Genomic DNA, 27,682 nt, shown 5'->3' with positions numbered 1-27,682 from the left:
ACTACCATACGACCCAGCAATCCCACTACTGGGCATATACCCTGAGAAAACCATAATTCAAAAAGAGTCATGTACCACAATGTTCATTGCAGCTCTATTTACAATAGCCAGGACATGGAAGCAACCTAAGTGTCCATCGACAGATGAGTGGATAAAGAAGATGTGGCACATATATACAATGGAATATTACTCAGCCATAAAAAGAAACGAAATGGAGTTATTTGTAGTGAGGTGGATGGACCTGGAGTCTGTCATACAGAGTGAGGTACGTCAGAAAGAGAAAAACAAATCCCGTATGTTAACACATATATATGGAATCAAAAAATTAGTTCTGAAGAATCTAGGGGCAGGACAGGAATAAAGACGCAGACGTAGAGAATGGACCTGAGGACACGGGGAGAGGGAAGGGTAAGCTGGGACGAAGTGAGAGAGTGGCATGGACTTATAAATACTACCAAACGTAAAATAGATAGCTAGTGGGAAGCAGCCGCATAGCAGAGGGAGATCAGCTCGGTGCTCTGTGACCACCTAGAGGGGTGGGATAGGGAGGGTGGGAGGGAGATGCAAGAGGGAGGAGGTATGGGGATATATGTATATGTATAGCTGATTCACTTTGTTGTACAGCAGAAACTAACACACCAATGTGGAGCAATTATACTCCAATAAAGATGTTAAAAAAAAAAAAAAGCAGGAACCTCCAGACTGACAGGAAACCACACGTTTGGGATGATAAGTGTCCTGGAAGCAGACAAAGAAAGGTGGGGAAAGACAGGAATCTCCTATGTCTGAATGTGACCTGTTGCTCATTACGCTCTCATTACAATAAAATTAGCCTTACAGATGAGAAGTACCCATCATGCACTGACACCATGATACTTCTGATCTAAGCCAAATAAGAACAGAAATCCCTCCTCCCCTCAGGAAGATGGAGCTGGGATGAAAATCAGGGAATACGACCCCCAAACCCCTCCTTCCCCCGTGAATATTCTGCCCCTTCATTTGTATGCCCCTCATAACCGGCTTGCCAGAGAAACCCAGGGCAGCAGCTTCTCACCTGTCTGTCTGTCTCTCCCTGTGAGAGCGTATTCTTGCTTAAATAAATCCTCACTTTACTTTCTTAACAACTCCCTGCTTGTCTCCGAATTCTTTCGCGACAAGGCAAGAACCTTAAATTCACTGGGAACAGTACTGTTTATAAAACGGCTATTATAGCATCTGGTAAATGTTATTTGCTCAGTAAATGTGACTTCCTAACTTGCTACCTGTGCAATGCTACACAGCATTCAATATTTTCTGATGACAATATATCTGAAAACAGTATGCAGGAAATATCCCATGCCTTTCAGCACAAGAACAGGCACATGCAAATTCTCCTTTTCCAGCGTTTTTTATTTGCACATTTAATATTCACAAATCATTTTACAGATTTATTCTTTTCACAGGTTCTTTATTTACAGGAAAGATCAGGATTAAAACAGAGCATCGAAGAGGACCAAGAAATTACCAGCAGAGATGGTGCAGAATACAAAGGCTCTAAAAGAGAACAGAGTGAACAAGAGCAGCGTGTAGCCACTTCCTACCAGGCTGGAACACTGACTTCATTAAGGCAAAGCCTTTATTTACTGTGTTATTTCTTCACCCCACCTAGTTTAACCCAAATAGAAAGGCATTCTATTGTCACACTACTGCTCTCTGAGGTCTTAGGAATATAGCTGGTACTACATGTGACCAGAGGCATCCCTTGACTATAAACACCTGAACAGACACGTTAAATTTTGATGTGTTAACCATCCCTCTGGGAGAATCTTAAAGAAAGAGGCAGAAGCTGCTTGATTCTTAAGACTTTGAGAAAAAGGGGAGGGGTGTATGTGTCTGGTGGTGGGAGGAGGGGAAAGAAAAGGGGCTCAAGGAGGAGTGAGGGCAGCAAACCTAACTCTTCCCAATGTACAACCACTCTTGTGTCTTTCTCAGATGCTACTAATATAGTATTCTCGTACTCAGAAAAAAACGAGTTATTGACCTCCAGTGAGCTGTACGTTGTAATGGCTAGTAACAGGGAACATGCCCTGGGGAGGAGGTGTATTCATTTCATGCGTATAACAATGCAATTCAAAACTGTGTCCTACTATGATCTCAGTTAACGTGTTTTCCTATTTTAAATCAATTCACTGTGTGACCCTGGGCAATTTACTTAACCTTTCTGTGCCTCAATTTTCTACCAGTGAAATGAGGATTGTACCACTTTATGTTGAAGATTGGAGGAGATGCATGAAAAGCACTTAAGAATAGTTAGTGCCTGGCCAAATCCATAGAGACAGAAAGCAGACTGACGGTTGCCAGGGGCTGAGGAAAAGGGAAAAAGGGGGTGACTGCTAATGGATATGGGGTTTCTCTGTGGAGTGATGGGAATGTTCTAAAATGAGACAGTGGTGATAGTTGCACAATTACATGAATATACTGAAAAATCACTGAATTATATATTACTTTAAAAGGGTGAATTTTATGGTAAAGTGTATCCCAATAAAGCTGTTACAAAAAATTCTTAAAAAAATAGAATAGTGTCTGGCACACAGTAAGTGCCCAATAAATGTTAGCTATTATTTGTAGTAATATTATTGTCACATTACTATTTAGCCATCTTATGACCTAAGTAAATCCCTAGAAATTCTTTATTTTTCATAAAAGCCCACAGAATCTAAAAAAGTATTTCTAATTTACATATATGCATTAACATTCACACATTTTTTTCTATCCAAATTGTCTCAGAAATGAACAGTTTAATTAAGAAGCATAATTTCAGTATTTTACTCTGGAATAAAACAACTGCATGCAATGGATGTCTGATCATATCATGATAGGCTTTAGATAAATTCCAATGACTTGATGTTATCCAAGAATTGGAAATGATGGGAGATTTTCATTTTCATCTCCAGGAATAAACAGGAAGTTCAAATACAGTAAGTACTTAGATTATATAACGTACACAATTAAACCTTCAAATATAGGCTTGTTAGCCTTCTAATCACATTTTGGGGGACACTTTATAAAAAGACAAATACAGTAAACAGTAAAATGCTTACTAGCCCCATGCCCTGTGACCCCCTCACCTTGCCCAAAAGAAAATCCCCACCACAATGAAAAGATACAACTCAACTCATGTAATAAACCACTTAGGAGGCAAAAGACTTGACGATTAATGATTGACTTTTAAGACTACACTGCAAAAAGATGTTCACATCAATTGAGTATTTATAATCTGAACAGCAATTAAATCCAGTCTTCACCTTTCCTATTGCTAAAGAATATGACAACGGAGTCTCAATCTCAGAAGCAGGAGCAGCAAGTGATAAGCCACGATGGCAGTAATGCACATTAGGCAATGATGCTCACATGCTTGAATTTCATCTGAAGTGTGAAACCTTCCAATTCCCGGAACAGGGTTTCCTTTGTTGGAGTCCCCTTCCCTTCTAGTCTTCCTTTCTATAATTAGCCACGTGCCTCTGCAGCAAATCAGGGAAAGCTGCGTTGAGGGTTACAACTTCCAGATACTCAGGTCTTCTGTGACAGAAAGCAATGCACTTTTTTGCATATATTAAGAAAATATTTATTTATACCCTCAAATTGACCACTCATTTTCAGAAAGATAATTAAATCTCCATTTCACCCGCCTTCATTTACATCAAATAAAACCATTCCCTAAGTCACCCAAAAGCAACAGATTAAAACACAGAACAAGTTGCCTTAACACCCAATATGTATAACACCCCCCTCACACACACACAAACCCCACCAAAGTTGTGGCCTTAGGAATTTCTGACCAAATATTTAGCCTGAGTAAAATTCAGTGAAGATTTAATTCCCTTTTGAGAAGCATGATTATTTCTTTAATTTTACATTATAATCATTGGGATAGATTACAAAACAACTTTGGAAGAGAGATGTTTTTCGTGGGAAGTTAGAAAACTTCAGACAATGGAAATGGATGATAATTTAGGACCAATTTCAAAATCAGAACCAGTTTCAAAATATTTTCTTTATCAATTCAAGACTGAAACATTGGCTTTGTCCTAACAGGGTTTATTTTGAAATTTAAAAGGGAAATTGAAACAAATACAAATACATAACCAAAATATCTAGACAACGCTGGGACAGAGGGGACCAATTTTGTAATGCTCTGTAACTGAATATCATTCCAAGTACTCATTTGTCCTAGTATTGTTCATTTGGTTAATCTGGGGATGGAGAAAGTATATTTTAAAAATTACATATCTATGTGTAGGTCATCTTTAAATACCAGTGAATAAATATTTAAATTCCATGATAAAGAAAAAATGTGGAATAAGAAATTCCTATCTTTATAAGTAACTGTATATTTACAATGAATGTTTTCTGCCTGACTCCTAATCTTTGTCTACTAAAGAGTTTTTCACTGTGCAATTTATAGAAGGCAGCAGCTCATATTACCTTAAAAGAACCCTGATTAGCTCAGAATCAGCCTGTCCCAGACACTCTTCTCCCTGAAAAGCCTTCACACTTGTGTGCATAAATAGCTGAGAATACAAGTAGGTGCACATGTGCAAAAAAGTACTTCTCTAAAGGAGAGCTAATTGGCTTTACAAATAAAGTCTAAAACCAAGAAAATAAATTGCTATCCCCAACCCGAAAAACACACCTAATGAAAAAACTGCTAAGCCCACTATGAAAAGGCAGCAGCTGTAAACTCAACTCATCCTACCTCATGCTCTTACGCATCTAGTTGTTCTGTGAAATCAGCCATTAGAACACTAAATCCCTCCATGTTTACATGGTTAAATGCAGCCTTTGATTTAACTTTACTTTTTAGTTAGAGGCCAGACTACACAGAACAGCAAGAAATTCCTTACAGCTATGCTGTATCCAAACTGCCTCATTCTACCCTTAAGAGAAGGTGCCCACATGATAATATGCATTAGGGACCTACCAATCTAAATTTCTGAGGTCTTCTACTTGGGTAAGTTCAAGCATTGGTCCACTGAGAGCTTCAGTCAAAGGAAACTTACAAGTTGACTGCTAACACCTTAGCTTGCATATGCAGAACTGGGGAGTAAGATTAAAAATTAAGAGTGTCCAGCCATAAAAATGAAACGAAATTGAGTTATTTGTAGTGAGGTGGATGGACCTACCTAGAGTCTGTCATACAGCGTGAAGTAAGTCAGAAAGAGAAAAACAAATACCGTATGCTAACACATATATATGGAATCTAAGAAAAAAAAAAAAAGGCCATGAAGAACCTAGGGGTAAGATGGGAATAAAGACGCAGACCTACTAGAGAATGGACTTGAGGATATGGGGAGGGGGAAGGGTAAGCTGTGACAAAGTGAGAGAGTGGCATGGACATATATACACCACCAAACGTAAAACAGATAGCTAGTGGGAAGCAGCCGCATAGCACAGGGAGATCAGCTCGGTGCTTTGTGACCACCTAGAGGGTTGGGATGGGGGGGTGGGAGGGAGGGAGACGCAAGAGGGAAGAGATATGGGAACATATGTATATGTATAACTGATTCACTCTGTTATAAAGCAGAAACTAACACACCATTGTAAAGCAATTATACGCCAATAAAGATGTTAAAAAAAAATTAAAGAGTGTCACTGAGCTGCTATTAAGCATGGCAGAAAGGTGACTATACAGAAAGACTAAAAAAGCCTATGTTTTAGATGTCCTTTGCTTTTTTTTAAGCAACAAGTGCGGAATTTTCTCTAATCAAAATCTGAATCTTGCTTAGTAGATGTTTTCTCCTCCCACATCTATGAACCCCTTTCCCAACCTCTGTCATTGTCTTTTTAAGCTTAAGAGAAGTAAAATAGACTATCCCTTATTATTTATGAAAAGAGAGGCATATTCTAATAGTCATAAGGCAATATGTTTAAGAGCTGCACCTGAACTGGTATTCTCAAAACTGAAAATATAGTTACCAACTCTATTCAACTTGCAGGATGTATCCATGTGCTTCCCGAGTCATTGGTTGTCACCCAAATGGACCACAGTGACCCCATCATGCCTTAAGGAGGCATTATACTGTGTGTACTATGCACACATATTTTAAAGAAATAACATTAAGAAGGAAAGGACGGCCTTTCAAACATCAGTTCCTTACATAAATGGTGACGGTGCTTTATGGTTCCCTTTTAATCTCCTCATATACCCAGTTACCAAATACCTCCAAAATTAGACAAGAGGGCCAGAGGCAAAACTCCACGGTGAATTGCATCTTTGAAATGAGCTTTGAATTCCTTGGTTTTTAATTTCCATTTCCTGATTTACTGAGGAGTGAAGGTGAGAATCATCCAACTGATGACAAAGTAAAACAAGAAAACAGGATAAACAGCAAGGGCTTTGCGGTTTGGAGGCTGGCTATCAGCAAGGAAAGCTGTAGAGGCTAAACAAAGCAAAACAAGACAATAAAAAGGAATATTTAATACCATAAGACTGTCACAACTACTAACATTTACTAAACTTGAAGGGGCCTGGCATAGTCTGGGACACAGAATTATATACTATAAGTTCAGTTACATTTGTGATCCTCAGAGAAAAAGGCATTTGGCAGCAGAGTTTTCCAGACAGCTGAGGGCTACCTGTTTCAAGTATGAAAGCTTTGAAAGGTTTCAACCATTTAAGATGGAAACCTTTCTAAAAGGGGTTTCTTACCCTTTTCTGAGAAGTTACTGAACTGTGCTAAATAGGCTTACAAAACTCCTATGGCAAATGGCCTCACACTGCTGTGTTTTTTGAGTAATTGTTCTTAATAAGTTATCAGCTCTTTTAGATGCCAATCCTCTTGTCCGTACAGGAAACACCTACTCATCTTTTTACTCATTGATAATCACCCTTCAAGGAAATCTTTCCTGAACAACCATCTGGTATCCTGCCACCCCAGGTAGAACTGCCCACTTACCTCTTCTGTGTCCCCACTATACCCTGCATAGAGTTCCATTGCCCACCTGGAAAACTTTATTGCCCTTAAGTGTTTACATGCCTAGATTGTGAACTCGGAGGATAGAGACCATGCCTAGCACAATGCCTGACACACAGTCTGTGCTTAATACATATTTGCTGAATTACAGGAACTTCTCTCTCATCTAAGATTCTACTTGCTGAACCACTGTGGGCCTGGACACTTGATAACTAAGCTATTCAGAACTACATGTATGGTAAATTATCAGACTCTAAGTGAGGGAATGAGGGGCTCTTCCATGGGTAGTTAAAGCGCCCAAGCTTAATACAGTGCTTGGAATATCAATTCTGGCATTCTCAGACCTTACTTTTGGATTACTTCTTGGCTTTTAACCATGTTCCAGAGCAAAGAGATGTTATTGCACATAAAAATATTAGGCAGTCTGTCTATCCCATTAAAAAGAAGCTAGTGAACACTTCCAGTTTAAGGTGGAATTTTAAGAGAATTTTAGGAAAGTACAAACAATGAGCAAATAGCCTTCATTGCCGCTGCTACAGGCTCTCACTAATCTTTAGCAGAATTTTCTACTGAAGCAGACAAGTACTATGATACTTAACAACCTATACTGGGAGGTAGTATAGTACATTTCTAAACAGGTACATGATCTGCTCGGGTTTGAAACTTGATTCCTCTATTCACTAGCTATGTGTCCTAGGGCAAGTTGCTTAACCTCTCTGGGTCTGTTCCTCATCTATAAAAATGGGACCAATAATAACTGTTTTTATTTATTAGGGTTGTTGTGAGGGTTAAATGAGATAATATATATGAAGTACTTATGACAGTGCCTGGCCTACAGTAAGCAATTGGTAAATGCTGGCTATTATTATGATTAATTTGTCAGGAAAAGGCTCAAGTCATTTCTCAAGTCACCTATGCCTCCTATATGCCAGGACTAAGCTAGGTCTAGTGTAATCTCCTTTTTCAATCCTATCCATTATTTAAGGATTGGAAAAAAAAAGAAGACGTGACTCTCCACATCTCGGAAGTCCAGACAGCCAACTCAGATAAGATGAACATTATCCCTACTGAGAGAAGACGGTTCTATGGATGACACTGGCAAGAATCATATCACTCATATGTAACTTAGAAGTTACACTGCTCCTCATCTGGTCTTCATCTCTAACTCATGTTTCGGTCTGCTCTGTTACTGTCGAGATAAGTACGTTCTTACCTACTATAGACCAGGCAAACATCACGATCACCACAAAAAGCCGGACCATGAAGTTTATTGGTCCTGGCTCGGCCAAAAGTACCAGCCGGCAAACCAGCATTGCCACCGTCAGGGGAAGTATACAGTAACCCAGCACACAGAGGCTCTGAAAAAAAGATCTAAAAAACAACATACATCCATAAAGATCATAAATACAGCTGATCTGTATCATGATACAGTTTATTACACAGATTTCTATGTATCACGGATCGTTACCTTCCTTCAGATACATAATACCTATACCCTAATGTTGATTTTATGAGGATAGGCCTCTGTATTAAACATGTGCTTTAGTTTCGCTCTCCCCATACTCTCCTCCTCTCTGCTTAAACTCTTTAAGAGTCAGCCATCTAGGATCTAGATGATCTGCTCTAATTCCTAGAGACCTCCTTCTCCCACTGAACCTCTAAGAATGGTGTTTCTTAATCTTTTCTGGTTTACAGACCTATTTCAGAATTTGTTGAAAACTATGGACCATCTGTTCCCAAAGACAGACATAATCTTCTAACACAAAAAATTCTGCCTACGCTTTCAGGGGCTGGAGAGAGAGCACTGAATCTTATCAAAGGACCCCAGATAATTTAAGGTAATTTAATTCAACTAGGTTATCTCTGTTCAGTGGTTTTAAGAGAACTTTCTTTTTGGCTCTCATTTATTTTGATTTTTCTTTTTGAAAAATACATAACTAGCCAGACTTCCTTAAAAATCTAAGATATGCAACCTGGCAAGGGAAAAATGATGCATTTTAATAATACTCACATGTTTCCTCCAAGAAGTTTTGAGTTGAGGGTGATGGTAACTGCACCAAACCAGACAATGACAAACACTTCTGCAAACTGGGGCCCTCCATCTTTTTCGCTATCTACAGAGCCTCTCTGAAGCATTCTGTGAAAAGGAAATGGCATGAGAATTGCCTAATCTTTTATTTAGAGCAACAAAGTTACGGCATGGGTTCTCAAACTTTGAATCAGGGAGCTGCCCTAAACCTCACCTGAAGATCTATAATAGGTAGGCTGTACAAAAGGAAAATGCCTGAAGTATATGGCAAGGCTCCCTTATTTCAAATTCCAAATGCCTCAGGACTAAAAGAGGTGCTCCATTTGACCTCATGGGAATGCTTAAATGGATTACCAAAGACCTTTTTTGGTTAAGCAGAGGGTATAAACTGAAGGGCTAAATGTGGCTCATAGACATGAGGTTGTTGGTCCATGCAATACTTAAAATGGTCTTAAATTCAAGTTGATGTTATTTTAAAATTGGGAGGTATTTCTGGATTTTCTTGAAAAATCATAAGAGTTTCTAACACTGGACCTGCATTCCTACATGGCAACTCTCAGGTGCAGCTGACACAGCAGCAGATTCCTTCACAAGGGCTTCTGGTAACCAATTCGCAATGCATGCATGTACACATTTGAATTTGTGATCCTTGGGTTAAGGTTCTAGTTCTGGCATTTAAAAATGGAAACAGTCTATAAACCTATTTAGTTGTTGATTTTTAAAAATCAAAACATACAGATTATCACGAAAAGGCTTTGCTTTGAAACTGAGTAACTGAACAGTCACTTATATCCTCTCCAAAAATTTTACAGATGTAAACTGTTTTGAATTTTGGACTCAGAACACTTGTACTCTGTGTCATTTTTTCCAGTAACGGAATAAGTAACATCAAACTCACAACCTCTACACAGTAAGTCTTGTCCTGCTATGCTATTTGCCAGTACAGGCTTTTGTATTCTATGGTTCTGCATACTCCATTCCAAGTCCTGACAATCTAGTGCAAAGAATGCTGGCCCTCATCACTTGTTGTCTGGAACTCCTATTGCTTCAGCATGGTATGACGGAAAGAACATTAACTGGCCTGAAAGGCAGGAGACTCAGATATTGATCCTAATTCTGTCACTAGATATGGAAACTGGAGCAGATCACTTGATGTCCTGGGACTCCAATTTTCTTCTCTGCAAATAAGTGGGATTAAACTCCATAATCTCTAAGGTTAATCTTCCAAAACTAAAAAAGTATATGCTCAGAGCTTCTAATATAAACCCTTTCATCAAGGCACTGGATTGTTTCCCTTGATATGGTTATTAAAGGCATAAGATGGAGCACTCCACGTTTTTACCTAAATTACCATGTGCTTGACTTACGTTTAAAAATGGGTAAAGAAGCCAGTTAAGAAACTTGAATTTAAAATCATAAAAGGTTCGGCCTGGAAAGGACCCTCAACCATCTCCTTTTATAGATATGGAAAAGGAGACCCAGAGAGGTTAGGTGGGAAGAGATGTGTAATAATTGCAGAGGTAGAGAATGGGCAGTCAAGGAAACCTGAGGTTGAATTCCAGGTCTACCACTGAATATGTGACCTTGGTTCAGTCCTCAATCTCTTTGAACCTGAGCTTGTTTGTCAAAAGAGGAAAAATATTCACTTCTTGTTATGAGGATAAGAGAAGGTATTTAAAAGTTTTCTGTAAGCTGAGAAAAATCATTATACAAATTTTGGTTATTAGCGGCCGAAAGTCACTCTGCTGATAGCAAAGTTAGGATGAGAACTCAGAACTGAATCCTAGTGCAGTATTTTTTCCACTCTACCAGTGGTTATATTCCCCTCTCCAGCGGAACTTTGCTTTCCTTCTTCTGTCCTTTCCCTTTACATACAATGCATATGGAAAACATAACACTTTGAAACATGATCTTGCTTTGAACTCTACCACTTCTACTCTAGTTTATTCTCACTTCTACTTTTAGTAAATTTTAAAAGAATTATGTTTGCAAATAAACAGTGCTTAAACCTACAGATACTTAATTCACTTAGCTTAATGAGGTACATGAGTGTGAATAAATGTTGAACAGAAATGGCTAAAACAGGATAAGAAGTCATTGGTAAATGAAGGTGGGCATAATTTTCACATCTTTAAATTCCATCATTCTTTGAATTGATCTAGAAAACTACCTGACTTTTCAGATTTAAATACATAAGGAGTACAATATGTCACAGAAGTCCTAAATGAAATATTCAGTCAAAATCCCCTTCAATTTTGAAACTCCATGAAAAAAGTCTAATCTATCGCAGATGACAAAGAAAGGAAATATAAGTACTTACAATGCAAGCGTCACACAAAGGATCAAAGGGCCCCATAAATCCCCTACAAGAAAAGACAGAAGACTGTTAAGACACAACCATGTATAGTGTTTTCTGTCTTTACTCCAATATGTACCTCTCCCACTCTTGGAATTCAGACATCAAGGCTCTCCCTGTCTGCCCAAGCCTTCCCACCTCTGCTATCCCTCTGCTGGCCCTCTCTGCTCCCCAATTCTGAATGCCCCTCTTCATATATCCTTTAAATTTTGTTCACTTCACATCCCACAAATCACCCCTCTCCCCACCTACTAAGCCACATTCCAGCAGGCTATAGTTAAAGACCAACGAGCAAGGAGTCAAAAGACTTAAGTGCCCTACCCTGCACCGTCAAAAAGAAGACTAAAGCCAAGTCACTTTACCTATCTGAGACTACATTAGACAAGGCAAGTGTAATCAGGTTTACCTCACAAATATGAAAACCAAAGCTGGGAAGAAGTGACGTGCCCAAGTTTCCGTAAACAGTTAAGTGTGGGGGTGGGACCAGAACCTAGAACCAAAACCAGAATCTTCTGATTCCTACTACAAAGTCCTTTCCACTCTGCAGTACTGTTTCCCTTTCGTAATTACTACATTGAACTAGCACAGAATTGCTGTTCTTATAGGTGAAAAAACAGCCCAACACTGGTAATTTCATAGGGTTAAGTGTTAACAAACAACACGAAAACTTTTTGAAAACTATAAAGGCTCTGTCAACATTAGGTCTAATCACTGTGGTTCTCAATCAATAGCTGTTGGGTGATTAATAAACCAACAGTTCAGTAACATACAGCTTAAAGCACAATTATCTTCCTCAAGTAATATGAAAAAAGGTACATATACCACTTCTAACTTTCACCTCACTTGTACATAACTTTACTTGAAAGAAGTGTGCATATGTACATACTTAACGTCTTTTCTTTTAAATAAGTAATTTTGACACCACTGTGGAAAGTTTGTTAAAGATGTAAAAAAAGAAAAACCATAATCCTAACACTCTAATAAACTATTGTTTATTAAGTAAACAATAAATTGTTAAAATTTATCAACTGAAAAGCTGAATTCAAGTACAATTGACATTAATATGCTCTTTGTTTTTAAATGCAGTGAAGGTTGTTTTTAATTTGTAAAAGATTCAGAACAGTATTTTAAAACTATTCTTATTCTTGTGAAATACATAAAACACAAAATTTACCATTTTAGTCACTTTTAACTGTACAGGCACGGAGTATATTAATTGTTGTGCAAGCACCAAACCATCCATCTCCAGAACTTTTTCATCTCCCAAGCTGAAACTCCAACCCATTAAACAATAACTCCTCAATACCCCCTCAGTCCCTGACAACCATCATTTAACTTTCTGTCTCTATAAATCTGACTACTCTAGGTACCTAACATAAGTGGAATCATATATGTCCTTTTGTGTCTGGCTTATTTTACTTAGCATAATGTCTTCAAGGTTCATCCATGTTGTAGCATGTATCAGGAACTTCACTCCTTTTTAAGGATGAATAATAATCCATTCATATATGGCATATACCATGGTATATATAACACACTTCGTTCACCCATCCATCCACTGATAGACGTAAGAGTTGTTTTCACCTGCTGCTATGAACACGGGTGTGCAAATACCTGTCTGAGTCCGTGCTTTCAATTCTTTTGGGTATATACCCAGAAGGAGACGTGCTGAATCATGTGGTAGTTCTATACTATAAATTTTGTATACTATAAAATTATGTGGTAATTTTTTGAGGAACCACCATGTTGTTTTCCACAGTGGCTGTACCATTTTACATTCCCACCAGCAATGCACAAGGGTTCCAATTTCTCCACATCCTCACCAACACTTGTTATTTTCTGTTTCTTTGACAATAGCCATCCTAATGGATCTGAAGTGGTATCTCACTGGATAAGACAGCTTTTCTGAGGAAGAAACTTCAACCTCAGAAAAGTTAACTGTCTTATCCAAGATCACACGCTATTCAAACACTGATTTGCCCATGCTCTTTCCACTATATACGAGCTGTAGCAACTCATGTGTCAGCTTCAACCCACAATGTACTATGTTGAAAAAGATTCTGACGCTGCATCCAACTGCCACACAGTGATGGCACATTTGCCACATATTTGACATCCTTATGTTACAGCTGAAACGCTGCCAAAGTAGAACATACACTCATGTACAACATCATTGTTACTATTCTCAAACAACAGATTCAATTTTTTTCTGACAAAGCGTACTAAGAAAAACCAAGAATGCTTGAAAAGAAAAGGTCTAACAATTTTAAGAATAAAATCTAAATAACAGCATAATTTTCTGCAAACACTGTTTTGGAACTCCTAAAGAAAGCAGTCAACAGACTAAATGATCATTCTGAAAATAGAAATGTCAATAAAGTACTATTAATTTGTTAAACCTTTAATGGGTATTAGCTATTATACTAATTTAACATTTACACATTTTGCCTTTCCCTTGGAAATCATTAGCTCTTTGGTTGAACAAAGTCCCTATGTCTTTGCCACTTCCAGAAATATTCTTTCCAGTGTCTATTATAGCAGGTGAGAATATACAGTCTATATTTATTGATGAGGATAATATATTCAGCAAAATCTTCCAATCTCTGAAATTCCATCCTAAATTTTTAACTTTTTTCAAAAACTTCATTTATATATTTTTTCATCCTGCAAAATGACATCAGTTTTATCACCACAGAGCCTTTGCCTTATAAAATACTTATGATAAGGTATGATGAGAAACAGCAAAGCCTCAAAATCCTTATATACTTACAATCTCTCAAAAGAGTATTGCTTTTCCTTGGGTACAAAACATGCATGAATTTTTTCCCAACAGCTTTTAGATCACGCATCTGAAAGACATAAACAACTTGTACTGTGATGACCAAGGTTGCCAAGCAGCTCCCTCACTTAATTTGCTAAAATTTCTTATATTTCAATCTCCTGGGAGCCCTTCATTGAATTTTAGAGCTATAACTCCAGTTTAATTCCTTCACTATACAAACAAACCAGAAAGGTGGGGTTTTTCTATTAACTCCTTTTTCTATTAACTTTTCCTATTAACTCCTTAAGCCAACATCTAACTCTTTACCACATTCATCAGTTCTGTTTTGATTGTTTAAACTCCACAAAAGAGAAATATAGCCCTCCTAATGTGTTACTTAAAGAAACGAAAATAATAGCACTAGTAAAATCTGCTCTGCAAAACACAGCACCTAACTTTCAGTTCATACATGATGAGGCCACAAGGGGCAATCAGCCTGCTCCCAAGCTAACACATTCTTCACAATATGTAAAGTCAATTAATTTTCAACATTCTCATACATTCTGGCAAATGAATCCTAGAAGCCAGATTTTTAAAAATCAAGACATTTAAAGAAGGGTGCAGTCATATAAACATAACCTCTCAAAATATAGTTGAGGTAATTCTGTCCTAATTTTTTCAACCTAGAAATTTCTTCGTGTCATTAATAGTTCTTCGTAAACATGACTTTTAATGGTTGTTTACCATTCTACCACATAGGTGTAACATAATTTACTTAACAGATTACTCTTCTTTGCAACTTTCCCCCATTATAAATGTTGCTGTAACAAACATCTTTGTATAAATATTTTTCTGTATTTTTAAAAATATTTTTGTATTAAAAAAATTTTTTCCTTATACCTAGAGAAGCGGAATTATCACCTCAAAAAGACTGGACATTTTAAGTTCCTTAATATCAATTACAGCCAAACTGCTTTCCAAAAAGCTGTACCAAATTATTCTCTAGGGGAGAACCTTAAATTTCAATAAATAAAATACACTGAAAACCAGGGAACCAAACAAAAATATTACAAAGTGCTATTAGCTATTTAGCCCCATGACACTGAACAGAAGTTCTCTCAACTCGTCTAACTTACAATGGTATTCTGAACAGACTCATTCAATGTGGAGCTGTCAAATTCCCGAATGCGAGATCTCATGGGAATGGTGATTTCTCCTTCCACAGGGATGTCTTGTGAGATAGATATATCTGAAAGGCCTGCAAACTGAGAAGAGTTAGGGACAAAAATTTAAAGCCTGTAATAAACTGTAGGATTCCCCCAAAGACATCATCATTTCCCAGAAAGCAGGACTATGTCTTTTTGTAGGGTTTTATACAGTTTTTAAAATAAGGTGTTAGCTCACCAGACATCGAACAATGCAGTTAGCTAAAATTGTCAAATGCTTATTTCTTTTAACTTAAAGAAGGAGATGGCAAACAATGGAAAAAATTATAAAGTAAATGGCATAGACTTTCTTGCCCTCAAATATTTGGTTTCTTTCAAGCATGAAATCTTTTTTTTTATATCTTTACTGGAGTATAATTGCTTTACAATGTTGTGTCAGTTTCTGCTGTACAACGAAGTGAATCAGCTATATGTATACATATATCCTCATATCCCCTCCCTCTTAAGCCTCTCTCCCACCCTCCTATCCCACCCCTCTACGTCATCACAAAGCATCAAGCTGATCTCCCTGTGCTATACAGCAGCTTCCCACTAGCTATCTATTTCACATTTGGTAGTGTATATACGTCGATGCTACTCTTTCACTTCGTCCCAGCTTCCCCATCCTCCACACCCGTGTCCTCAAGTCCGTTCTCTATGTCTGCATCTTTATTCCCACCCTGCCACTAGGTTCATCAGTACCGTTTTTTTAGATTCCATATATGTGTGTTAGCATACGGTATTTGTTTTTCTCTTTCTTACTTCACTCTGTATGACAGACTCTAGGTCCATCCACCTCATTACAAATAACTCAATTTCACTCATTTTTATGGTTGAGTAATATTCCATTGTATATATGTGCCACATCTTCTTTATCCATTCATCTGTCGATGGACATTTAGGTTCCTTCCATGTCCTGGCTATTGTAAATAGTGCTGCAATGAACATTGGGGTGCATGTCTCTTTTTGAATTATGGTTTTCTCAGGGTATATGCCCAGTAGTGGGATTGCTGGGTCATATGGTAGTTGTATTTTTAGTTTTTTAAGGAACCTCCATACTATTCTCCACAGTGGCTGTATCAATTTACATTCCCACCAACAGTGCAGGAGGGTTCCCTTTTCTGTACACCCTCTCCAGCATTTATTGTATCTAGATTTTTTGATGATGGCCATTCTGACCGGTGTGAGGTGATACCTCATTGTGGTTTTGATTTGCATTTCTCTAATGATCAGTGATGCTGAGCATCTTTTCATGTGTTTGTTGGCAATCTATATGTCTTCTTTGGGAAAATGTCTATTTAGGTCTTCTGCCCATTTTTGGATTGGGTTGTTTGTTTTATTGATATTGAGCTGCATGAGCTGTCAAGCATGAAATCTTAACAGGATATAAGCTAGTAAGATTGCAGAACTTTTAGTGACCTTTCAGTGATCACATCTTAGCACAGCCACAATTCTGTTGCACTTCTGCTCCTTAGTGGGCTCCAGTGGCCTCTGCTGGCTAAAAAGGAGCATTATGTGAAATCTAAAGGGGAACTGGGAAGAACATGGAAATAGCAAAACACATCATTATTTATACTCTTTTTACCAGATTACTGGCAACCACTGATCAAATAACATTTCCAAAGTGAACTGCAAGACTGCAAACTTTTAAACTCTTACGTTCATATGCCAAATTTGATTACTGTGACTGAAACTCTAGAATCTTCCAGTTCCTAAGAAAACAGAAGCAATCCCTTCTCATATGGTTTTTGGCCCAATGTTTAGTGGGCAATAGTTACAGGTAAATGAAATACAAGACAGTATACTAAAATTTTAGGAAGAATAAGGTTGTTCAAAGAACTTATGAAAAGCAGCTTGTCAATCACACTCTTAATAAGGGAAATGCAAATTAAAGCTACTTGAAAATTATTCACCTGTTAGACCGGCAAAAATCCAAGTTTGACAACACATTCTGCAAGTGAAGCTGAGGGGTAAAAGCACTCACACACTGCTGGTGGGGAGGCAAAATGGTACTAGGCCCTATTGAAGATGAATCTGGCAATATCTAGTAAATTTATATATGGATTGCTCACCACTTTTAGGAGTCTAAAGTGGTAAAAATACAAAAAGACATATATATATATATATATATATATATATATATACACACAAGGCTCTTCATTACAACACTACCTGTAAAAGTGAAAAACCTGAGAATAGCCCAAATGCCCATCAACAGAGAACCAGTTGAATAAAGCATGGTATGTCCACATAATGGAGTGCTATGCAGCTGTAAGAAGGAACGGGGATATCTCTAAAGAACTATTATGGAGTGTTAAATTAAAAAATAATGTTGAGGAAAGTCTGTATACATGCTACCACTTATCTGAGAAAAGAGGGGATACAAATATATATACATATCTGAATATCTTTTAAATATAAGAAATAAGTCATGTAATGTGACCTGTCACATGTAATGTAAGAAATGTCATAGGTTTTTTTTAAAAGAGGCTTCCTAATTAGGAAAGGAGGGAATAAGGTGGAGGAAACAAGTAGAGAAGTTAGTCTTCTTGGAACACACATTGTTCTGTATATACAACTTGAAATCATATAAATACTTCACAGAATTATGAGACAAAATTAAAATTTAAAAGCAGTCCCCAAAACTGAAAGAATAATGAAACAAATGAACCTACTGAATTAAATACACAACCACACAGAGAGCAACTATTTCAAGTGACTTTACAACACTGTAATTTGACTTCCAATTAGGATGCAGAAAGCTGGAATGAGCATCCCATCCACTAGAACAATGAGAAAAAGCTAGATTAACTACAAAATCGTAACTTTCCTTGAATCCATCAGAGAGCTGAGGTTGTAGGGCAACCAAGCAGCATGAATGAAATCTAAGGAAAGACAGGCACTTACTTCCAAGAAGAGATGGGACATGAGCAATGGCTCATCTGTAGCAAAGCACGAGAAGACAACACTGGGCATCACACAGATGGTTAAGAATTCAGCTAAAATTTAAAATGAATTGCTAAAGACCAAGTGTTGACTGGTATGAGAGTACAGCGTCCCTGGAAGCATTAGACACAGGAGGCATTCACACCTACTTGCAGGCTCTTCTCCACAGACTTCCATTGGTCCAGGAGTGAGGGGAGTAGCTGCCTCTTCTGAGAAAAGCACAGAGACCGGCTCAGACCCTTCTCCCCTACAGAAAAAGAGCCTTAAAGCTGCTGGGGGAAGATCAGCAAACTCTGTTGTCTCCAGAGCACATGTGAAAACCCACTGTGGCTGGGGAAAGGGAAAAGACAAACCTCACTACTCCTGGGGGAGGGGTGGGAAATCATCCTGAGGCCAGACTATCAGAGTCTCCCTTCAGCTGGGGGAGAGACAGGATCACTGAGAAAGTCTCACCCAGGAAGACTCAGGGACACATGACCTATCTAAGGCAGAGGCTGGACCAAAACAACAAAGAATCTCCACCTCCCAGGTACCCACCACAAGGCTAGCAAGTATGCAGTAACAAGCAATAGCAGTCTAGTGCTAAGGGAGGGGCTAGAGCTTGGAGAGAAACCCACTATTTTATGCAGGGGCAAAGGGAATGCAGAAAACTAAGCATGGAGGAGGAACATTAAGCAAAACACTGGGAAAACCTAGTGCCCACCCTAAGCACAAGGTAATAGGAGAGGAATTTGAAGCTGATAATCCATTGAAGGGTCCCATATCAAGTACAAAACCCAAATACAGTTCAACTCCTTACTATATTGACTTAACCCCCATAGTAACAACTTAGCAGAAAAGATGTGCCATTTCCAGGCAGTCTCTACTGTTATACATGATGGGCAGTGATCAATAAAAATATCACCCCTTCCCCATAAACACACACACACACACACACACACACACACACACCCACACACACACACACGGGAAAACAACCTTCTGTGACAAGACAAAGCAATTAAACCAGACTCTGAGGTGACCCAGATGTTAGAATTTCAGAAGAAAAATTTACCATGAATACGATTAATATGTTAAAAAGGCTCTAGTAGAAAAGATATATGCATGAATGATGGTGAATTTCTGCCAAGAGATGGAAACTCTAAGAGTCAAATAGTAATGCTAGAAGTAAGTGAATATAGTAACAGATGAAGAATGCCTTTGACAGCCTTAACAGCAGACTCAACAGAACCAAATAAAGAAATCGGTGATAGGTCAGTGAAAATTATCTAAACAAAAACAAAAAGAGAAGAGTTAGAAAAGAAAAAAATTACACACATCAAATCATTGTATTGTACACCTTAAACTTGTACAATGTTATATGTCAATAGTATCTCAATAAAACTAGAAAAAAACAAAAAAAGAACACCCCAAAACAGAACAGAGCATGCAAGAACTGTGGGTCGATATTAAACAGTCTAATTTGTATATTATTGAAATCCCACAAGAGGAGAGAGATAATGGATCTGAAAAAAATATTTGAAAAGATAACAACTGAATTGTTTTCCAAAAATAATGAAGACATCAAATGACAGATCCAAGCCCAGAAAACCCCAATCAAGATAAATACCTAAAGACAAAAGCAAAAATCCACAAACCTAGACACATTCACACGACTGAAAACCAAAGATAAAGAGGAAAACCTTAAAGGCAGCCAGAGAAAAAAGACATTGCAATCAGAGGAAACAGGTAACAGACATCTCACCCAAAACTACATAAGGCAGAAGAAAATGGACACACCTTTAGAGTGCTGAACAAATAAAACTGTCAACCCAGAATTCTAAACCCAGCAAAAATAGCTATTAAAAATGAAGGCAAAACAATTTTTTTCAGATGAGCAAAAGCTGAAACATGCACTACAAGAAATGTTAAAGGATGATCTTCAGAAAGGAATATGATATCAGAAGGAGATTTGGATTTACACAAGGAAATGAAGATATCCAGAAGTGGTTTAAATGAAGGTAAATATAAAAAATATTTTTTTATTTTTAATTATTCTAAAAGATGATTGCCTAAAGCAGAGGTCACCAAACTTCTTCTGTGAAGAACCCAAATAGTAAATATTTTAGGTTTTGAGAGCCAAATGGTTTCTGTTGCAACTGCTCAACTCTGCCACTGTAGCATGAAAGCAATCAAAGACAATACATAAAAAATTATGTTTGGCTGTGTTCCAATGAAACCTTATTTACAAAAATAGGTAGTGGGCCAGACTTTAAATTATAAAAATATAACATTTAGGAGATAACTGGAAATTTGAACACTGACAAGATATTTGATATTAGGGAATTATTGATTTTTTAGATGTACTAATGATATTGTGGTTATGTCCTTTAAAAACAGAATCCTTATCTTTTAGAGATACATATCAAATATTTACTAATGTAATGATGCTGGGGATTTGCTTCAAAATAGTATAGAGGGAAGTGGGTAGGGCTATAGAAGAAAGAAGATTGGCCATAAACTGGTAATTATTATTGAAGGTTGGGTACCTGAGGGTCCACTTTACTATTCTACTTTTGTGTGTTTGAAATTTTTCTTAATAAAAAGTGAAAAAATAAACAAAAAATTCCTAATTTTAGGGACCATCTAAGTTCTTTTTTCTTTTTGCCTCCCCTCCCCAAGCCAAAATGAATCTAAATATAATCAAGCCTCTATATCTTAGAGTTTACAGGAAATATGTGGACAGAGGCACATACTAAAAATACCACAAGGATACAATCAGCCAAATACAGAAAGTGGAGAATTCTACAAGAGAAATGACTGAATTTAAACAAATAAATTACATTAAAAAGAGGAGAACACATATATTAAAAGAGACTTATTGGGACTTTCCTGGTGGCTCAGTGGTTAAGAATCCGCCTGCCAACACAAGGGACACGGGTTGGAGCCCTGGTCTGGGAAGATCCCACATGCCGCAGAGCAACTAAGCCCATGCACCACAACTACTGAGCCTGCACAAGCCACACCTACTGAGCCTGCATGCCACAACTACTGAAGCCCATGCGCCTAGAGCCCGTGCTCCGCAACAAGAGAAGCCACCACAATGAGAAGCCTGCATACTGCAACAAAGAGTAGCCCCCGCTCGCCGCAACTAAAGCCTGCACGCAGCAACAAAAACCCAACACAGCCAAAAATAAAATAAATTTAAAAAAAAAAAAGGAAAAGAAATGTTCCTTTAAAAAAAAGAGAGACTTACTAACCAAATGCAATTTGTTGACCTTGTTTGGATCCTGATTTGGACAAATTGTAAAAACACATTTTTTTTTTAGAAAATTGGGAGGTGAACAGAGATTAGATGATATTAAGGAGTGATTATTATTATGCTATGTGTGATAACAAAAAAAAGTCCTTACCTATTAGGGAAACATACTGAAGTATTATGGGTAAAGTGATATGTCTGGGATTTATTTTAAAACACTCACAAAAGATCATGAAAGACAAGGAAAGACGGAAGAACGATTACAAACTGAAGGAAACTAAGGAAAAATAACAGCTAAAGGCAATGTGAGATCCTGGATAAGATCCTGGAACAAAAAAGGACATTCGTGGAAATCCTGATAAAATTTAAATAAGATCTGTAGTTTAATAGTGTTGTACCAACATTAACTTCCTGGTTCTGATCACTGTACTATGGTTATATACAATGTTAACACTAGAGGAAGCTGGGTGAGGGGTATACAGGAATTCTCTGTACCATTTTTGCAACTTTTCTATATGTCTAAAATTAGTTCAAAATAAAAAGGTTAAAATAATACTCCAGAAAAAAAATATGGTGGGGAAATAAATGAAATAAGAATAGCAGAATGTTGACAGATATATGGGATTCGTTATACTACTCTTTATTTTATTTACATATTTGAAAGCTTCTGTAATAAAATGGTAAAATACATCACTTCCTTGTTTCTGCCATTCCCTCAAACTACTCTCCTTCCTCTCCTCTTCTCTGGTCAAACTGCTCTTCACTCTCCCACTCTCTTAATCCTTTGTAGTCTACACTAGTCTTCCCACAACTTTACTGACATTGCTAATAGTGACCTCATAATCAAGAAATACAAGAATCTGGGGACTTCCCTGGCAGTCCAGTGGTTAAGACTCCATGCTTCCAATGCAGGGGGTGCGGGTTCGATCCCTGGTGGGGGAACTAAGATCCCACATGCCGCGGGGCATGGCCAAAAAAATATAAAATAAATAAATGAAAGAAAACCTGCAAGCAAAAAAAAGAAAAACAAAAGAAATACAAGAATCTTTCCTCAGTTTCACCCTTTGAATATTCTTCAGCACTTAATGTGTAAACCAACCTGTTTTGAAGTCATTATTCTCCCTTTACTACTATGACACTGCCCTTTCAAGCTCCAGGATTGCTTGTTTTGAGCTTTCTTGCTGCCTGCTACTGCTAGGGTAGACAGGGCAGTGCAGAAGGAATGGGCTTTGAAGCCAAACGGGCCTTTGCCCTCCCTTGGAAACAACACTGCTACAAGAATTAGGTAACACCTGCATGTCACCTAGCACATAGTCAATGCTCAACATGTGGTATCTGGAGAGCCTTGGTTAAGAGTGCAAGCTCCTGGAGGCAGGCAGCCTGAGTTCAAATCCTAGCTCCATCACTTACTACCTGTGTGACAATGAGCAGGTTCCTTTTCCTCTCTGTGCCTCAGTTTCCTCACCTGTAAAATTGAGATAATCGTACTATCATCACAGGGTTGTCCTGAGGAAGAAATATATTAATACAAGTAAACCACTTAGTAGCAGGCTCACAGAAGGGGATAGATACATGTCAAGAGCTCAGGTTCAAGATTCCCAGGGAGTCAATTCAGGTTCTGTCACTGCTGTAGAATAAAGTATTTGGCTAGCCTTTGTCCTTTGCTCCTGGGAGGTAGCCTCTAAACTCCTGGGATTTCCCAAATGATAGTAATATTTTTGTTATTCATAGTGGGCCCTAATAGTTTAGCTAACAGGTGAGCCCTGGTAGACCGCTAGTTTATGTTAATGAGATGACAGCATGGTGGCTAACCACTGCTAAAAGAGCAAACACAAGATTAGAGGATTGGGGGTTTGAGTCCTGTGATACAAACCTGGCCTCTTGGAAGCGGAGGAGGCAATGATCCAGTCAACCACACCTACATAATGAAACCTCAATTAAAAACTCTAGATATGTGGGTGAGCTTCCCTGGTTGGCAATATTCTGCATATTGTCACACATCGATGTATCAGGAGTGTAACAGTGTCCTGTCCTGACTCCACAGAGAGAAGACAAGGACGCTTTCTGTTAGGGACCATCTCAGACTTCAACCTACGCATCTCCCCCTTTTGCTGGTTTCTGTTGTATCCTTTTGCTATAATAAAAGTGTAATTTTAAGTACAGCATTGTCCTGAGTTCTGTGAGTCATTCTAGTGAATTACAGAGCCTGAGGGGATCACGGGAACTCCTGAATTTGTAGCCAGTAGGTCAGAAGTGAGGGTGGTCCTGGTCCTGCAGCTGGTATCTGAAGTGAGGACATTCTTATGGAAGACTGTGCCCTTAACTGGGGAAGTTTGGCCTAACTCCAGCTACTTGGTTTCAGAAGTCACTGCAGTCACTAAAGTGCCATGTGATTCCCACTCATCCCCCATCCCAACCCTTCCTCAGTATCTCTTCTCCAGAGAATCAGTGACATTGCTCAGCGAACTGAGCCAGGATCTGTGGCTCTCTAGCCCCATATATGAGACAATACCACCAGGACCTCAGCTAGTGGACCCTGCTCTCTGACTAGCCCCTCAGTGGGGATGAAAGGTGACTTGGACCCCATGTCCCTCCCCTTCCTCTGTGCAGGCAGCCTTGTGCACATACATACACATGTGTGCACATAAACACATGTGCACACTTTGCTGCCTGGCTTGGGCTAACGAGGGGAGGAGATAGAGGCAGGGCCAAAAACACACAGTAAAAGCAGGGACTGCAGCCTTAAGAAAGTGGCTGGGAGCAGATGGCTCATACTATTGACCAAAATCCTGAAGAGAGAAAGGAGTCAACAAGGTGGAGGGAGGGGTGGGGTGGATCAAGCAGGAAACAGCTCAGTCCAAGAGGTGGGGGTGGGGGCTTAGTGGCATGGTCTCTAGCCAGCACCTTCACCTGGGACCAGCTTCCTTCCAGACCCCAGGCTACAGCGATTATTATGGCTCTTTTTCCTGCTCCTTAAACAGACAGGCAATAGACAGGCATTACCCAAGATTCTGTATTTTCAACTCTATGCAGATGACTCCTAAATCAACCTTTCTAGTCCTGACCTCTCGTGAGCCCTGACGTCCAGATTTCAGTGTCCAACTACCTGTTGGATATCTATTGGATGGCCTGCCAATATCTCAAACTGAACATTTCCAAAAGTGAATTAATCAACTTTTAGGGCCCTCATTCTCCTCTTCTGTATTTCTGTTCAGGGTATCACTTCCTCCCATTTGTCAAAATGTGATACTGGGAGGAGCAGCAGCAGCACCACCTGCGAGCTTATTAGAAATGCAGAATCTTAGGCCTCATCCCAGACCTACTAACTCAGAATCTGCAATTTAACAAAATACCCCAGATGATTGCTCTGCACGTTAAAGTTTGAAAAGCACTATGTAAGACACATGCTCCCTAGCCCTGCAAACCCTCAAGGATTCCACCTTACTCAAATCTGCACATCTGCCACTGCTGTAGTCCAGACAGTCATCACTTCTTCCTGGAACTACCGCAACAGTTGCACGGGTATCCTAGATTCCAGATACTCCCCATGGTAACTCTTCCTCTGTTATGTTGTCCAATTCATGATTTAAAACCCTTCCCTCCTCAAAAATTTCCAGTGGCTCCTTGTTGCCTATTAAACCTCCCGGCATAGTAGTCAATAAGAAGAAATAACACTACATGATTAGTATGTGCCAGGCACTCTACCAAGTGTTTTAACTCATTTAATCCACCAAACAACCCTGTATTACTTTATCTCCATTTTACAGACAGGGGAGCTGAGGCACGGAGGGGTTTGGTAATTTCCCCAACATCCCACAGTTAGTTAAATGACAGAGCATGGAACCAAACCTAGACAACTTGACCCCAGAGCACACATCCATAACCACTGTTCCATACTGCCTCCCTAATTTAGTAGCCTTATCTTTTAAGGTTTACCTTCTACTACTTCCCTGTGCTTCAGCCAAAGTAATCTCTCTGTTGTTCTACAAATGCATTAGCACCTCCTAACCTCTGTACCTTCACCAATGAGAGGCTGTGTAGCATTACTAGAAACAGTCTTGGTTGCAGAAGCAGACCTAAGTTCAATTTTCAGCCTAGCCATCCTAGGGAAATCATCAGATCTCTCTGAGTCTCATCTCCTCACCTGCAAGTAAAACATAGTTCAAAAACCACCTAACTGAAATAGTTGCTGTGAAGTTTAGAAAATATACAGAGGATGTTTAGCACAATCCTGGCACATAGCAGGTGGTCAATCATTGATAGCTCTTATGCTCACCTGCAATTCAAATCCCACCCATCCTCTGAGGCCCCCTCAAATATAACTTCTACCATGTAGCTTGCTTCATCACCCCAACTAGACATGACAGCATCTTCTTTCAAATTTTGTTAATATTTTATGTGTAACTTTCTTATATAGTGTCTTATTTTAGCATTATACATTTGTCTTATCCCTACAAATTAGACTGTAAGCACCATAAGGACAGGCCATTTGTATTTCCTAAAGCAACTAGCATAGTGTATTACACACTGTGGGAGTTCAATAAACATTGTTGAATAGAAGTGGGCTGGATACTGAGTAATGAGTAACCAGAACCACTAAAATTAATTGGGGGAAAGCTTCATAAAAGAGGAGTGGGGCAGTTTAGATGAAAGACAGGAACTAAAAACACCTAAGCACCTGTAACTACGTCATACCAGGCACTATGCATATATTAGTTCATTTAGTACTCTAATTCTGTGGTGACTTACTAGCCTCATTTTCCAAATGAGGAAACTGGGGTTCAGAGTGACTTCCTCAAGGTCAGAAGTCTTCCATGAGAACTTGGACCTACTCACTCTCTTTCACTGTTGTATCTTCAGTGCCTAAAAGAGTGCCTGGAACATAGTGGATACTCAATAAATATCTGTCAAATGAATGAAGTGATGAACAAATAGAGCTAGTAAGCAGAACCAATACTAGAATCAGTTTCACCCGACTCCCAGGTCAGTCCTCTACGACGTTAAGTTGCCAATTTAAAACAGAGAAAAGGGATGTACCATTTATTGAGCAACTACTATATAACTAAACACTATTTGGTATATAACTAAACGTTGTTTGGGAGGAGGGATTGGGGGACAGAATGTTGAGCTGACTACACTCAGTTATGGCACTGATTGTATTAGACACTTCACATAATTTGTCATTTCAACTTTGTAAAAACTCTTTGAGGCAGGTATTTTTATCTCCATTTTACAGATGAAAAAACACTCTCCATGAAATGACTTGCCCAAATTCACACAAGCGGCAGAGTGGGTGATAACTTTAACTCCAAGTTAACTTTAACTCCAAAGCCTGTGTTCTTAAATACTTGTCCAGGCTTTGGAATTGTAGTATTTGCAGTAGAAATCCTATCCTCTGCAGAGACAGGAGCAAGAGAGCATCATGAAGAGGACTGCAAGGAGCTGCGACAGGGAGGGCAGGGATAAAACCAAGACGACTGGGGGTCACTGAGCAAATCAACAGTCAAGTTATAACGTCCCATGGGAAGTAATCTCTCATTAATCCCAGAATGCTGCTACTCCAACAAGGGCTAGTGACAAGTCTCCATAAAATGAGGGGACAGCAGATGCAAAGATACTTAAATCGCCTAAAGCTCAGCATTTAACAAAATGCAGCGGACGAGGATGAAAAGGAAAGTGAATGAAAGTTTCCCAAGAAGGCGTGGAAACAACGCGGGTGGGGGGAAGCGGTTAGCCCAAAGAACAGGCGCAGTGTTGGGACCTGTTCTGGCATCGGGTACAGGAAGGACCTGCCGTGAGGAAGGGATTCCGGCTCTTTCACGCCACGAGCCCGTCGCCCGACTTCCTTAAGGGGCATCTGCCTCACCCTCGGTCCCTTCTGTCGCAGAACCCAAGCTCACCAGGGGCCTGGGCGTTGCTGTCCCCGGGTCTCCTGGAGACTCCGCCGCTTCCGCCATCTTGGCCCTCCTTCTGCCGGGTCGCTCCCACAGGCCTTTGCGGAACCTGAGACGTGGAGGCCGCGGCCCGTCAGCGCGTCTGCGCGTGGGGGTTGCGTCACCGAAAAGCGCCTAGCAGCTGCTAGCGGCCCCGGTCCTCGGCCCTCCTCCCTCGTCCTCTGGGTGTTGGGTAGGGGTTCGCGTCGCCTCGCTTCCCTTCTTCGGGGCCACGGGTCTCGCTAGACACCCTCCCTTTTT

At 39.2% G+C, this 27,682-nt stretch overlaps 1 protein-coding gene across 1 annotated transcript; it reads right to left on the bottom strand.

Annotated features, from left to right (window-relative positions):
- Nucleotides 1-1,368: 1,368 nt before the first annotated feature.
- Nucleotides 1,369-27,682, bottom strand: YIPF6 (Yip1 domain family member 6). The gene is made up of 7 exons (XM_068533135.1): nucleotides 27,389-27,682; nucleotides 15,236-15,364; nucleotides 14,109-14,187; nucleotides 11,303-11,345; nucleotides 8,965-9,090; nucleotides 8,167-8,324; nucleotides 1,369-6,419 (listed from the first exon to the last, which is right to left on the bottom strand). The coding sequence occupies exons 1-7, from the start codon at nucleotides 27,443-27,445 to the stop codon at nucleotides 6,301-6,303; spliced, it is 711 nt and encodes a 236-aa protein (XP_068389236.1). The 5' UTR covers nucleotides 27,446-27,682; the 3' UTR covers nucleotides 1,369-6,300.

The sequence above is a fragment of the Eschrichtius robustus genome, chromosome X, assembly GCF_028021215.1.
Source record: "Eschrichtius robustus isolate mEscRob2 chromosome X, mEscRob2.pri, whole genome shotgun sequence".
Classification (NCBI taxonomy): Eukaryota; Metazoa; Chordata; class Mammalia; order Artiodactyla; family Eschrichtiidae; genus Eschrichtius; species Eschrichtius robustus.
This window is presented reverse-complemented; position numbering and strand designations above follow the sequence as displayed.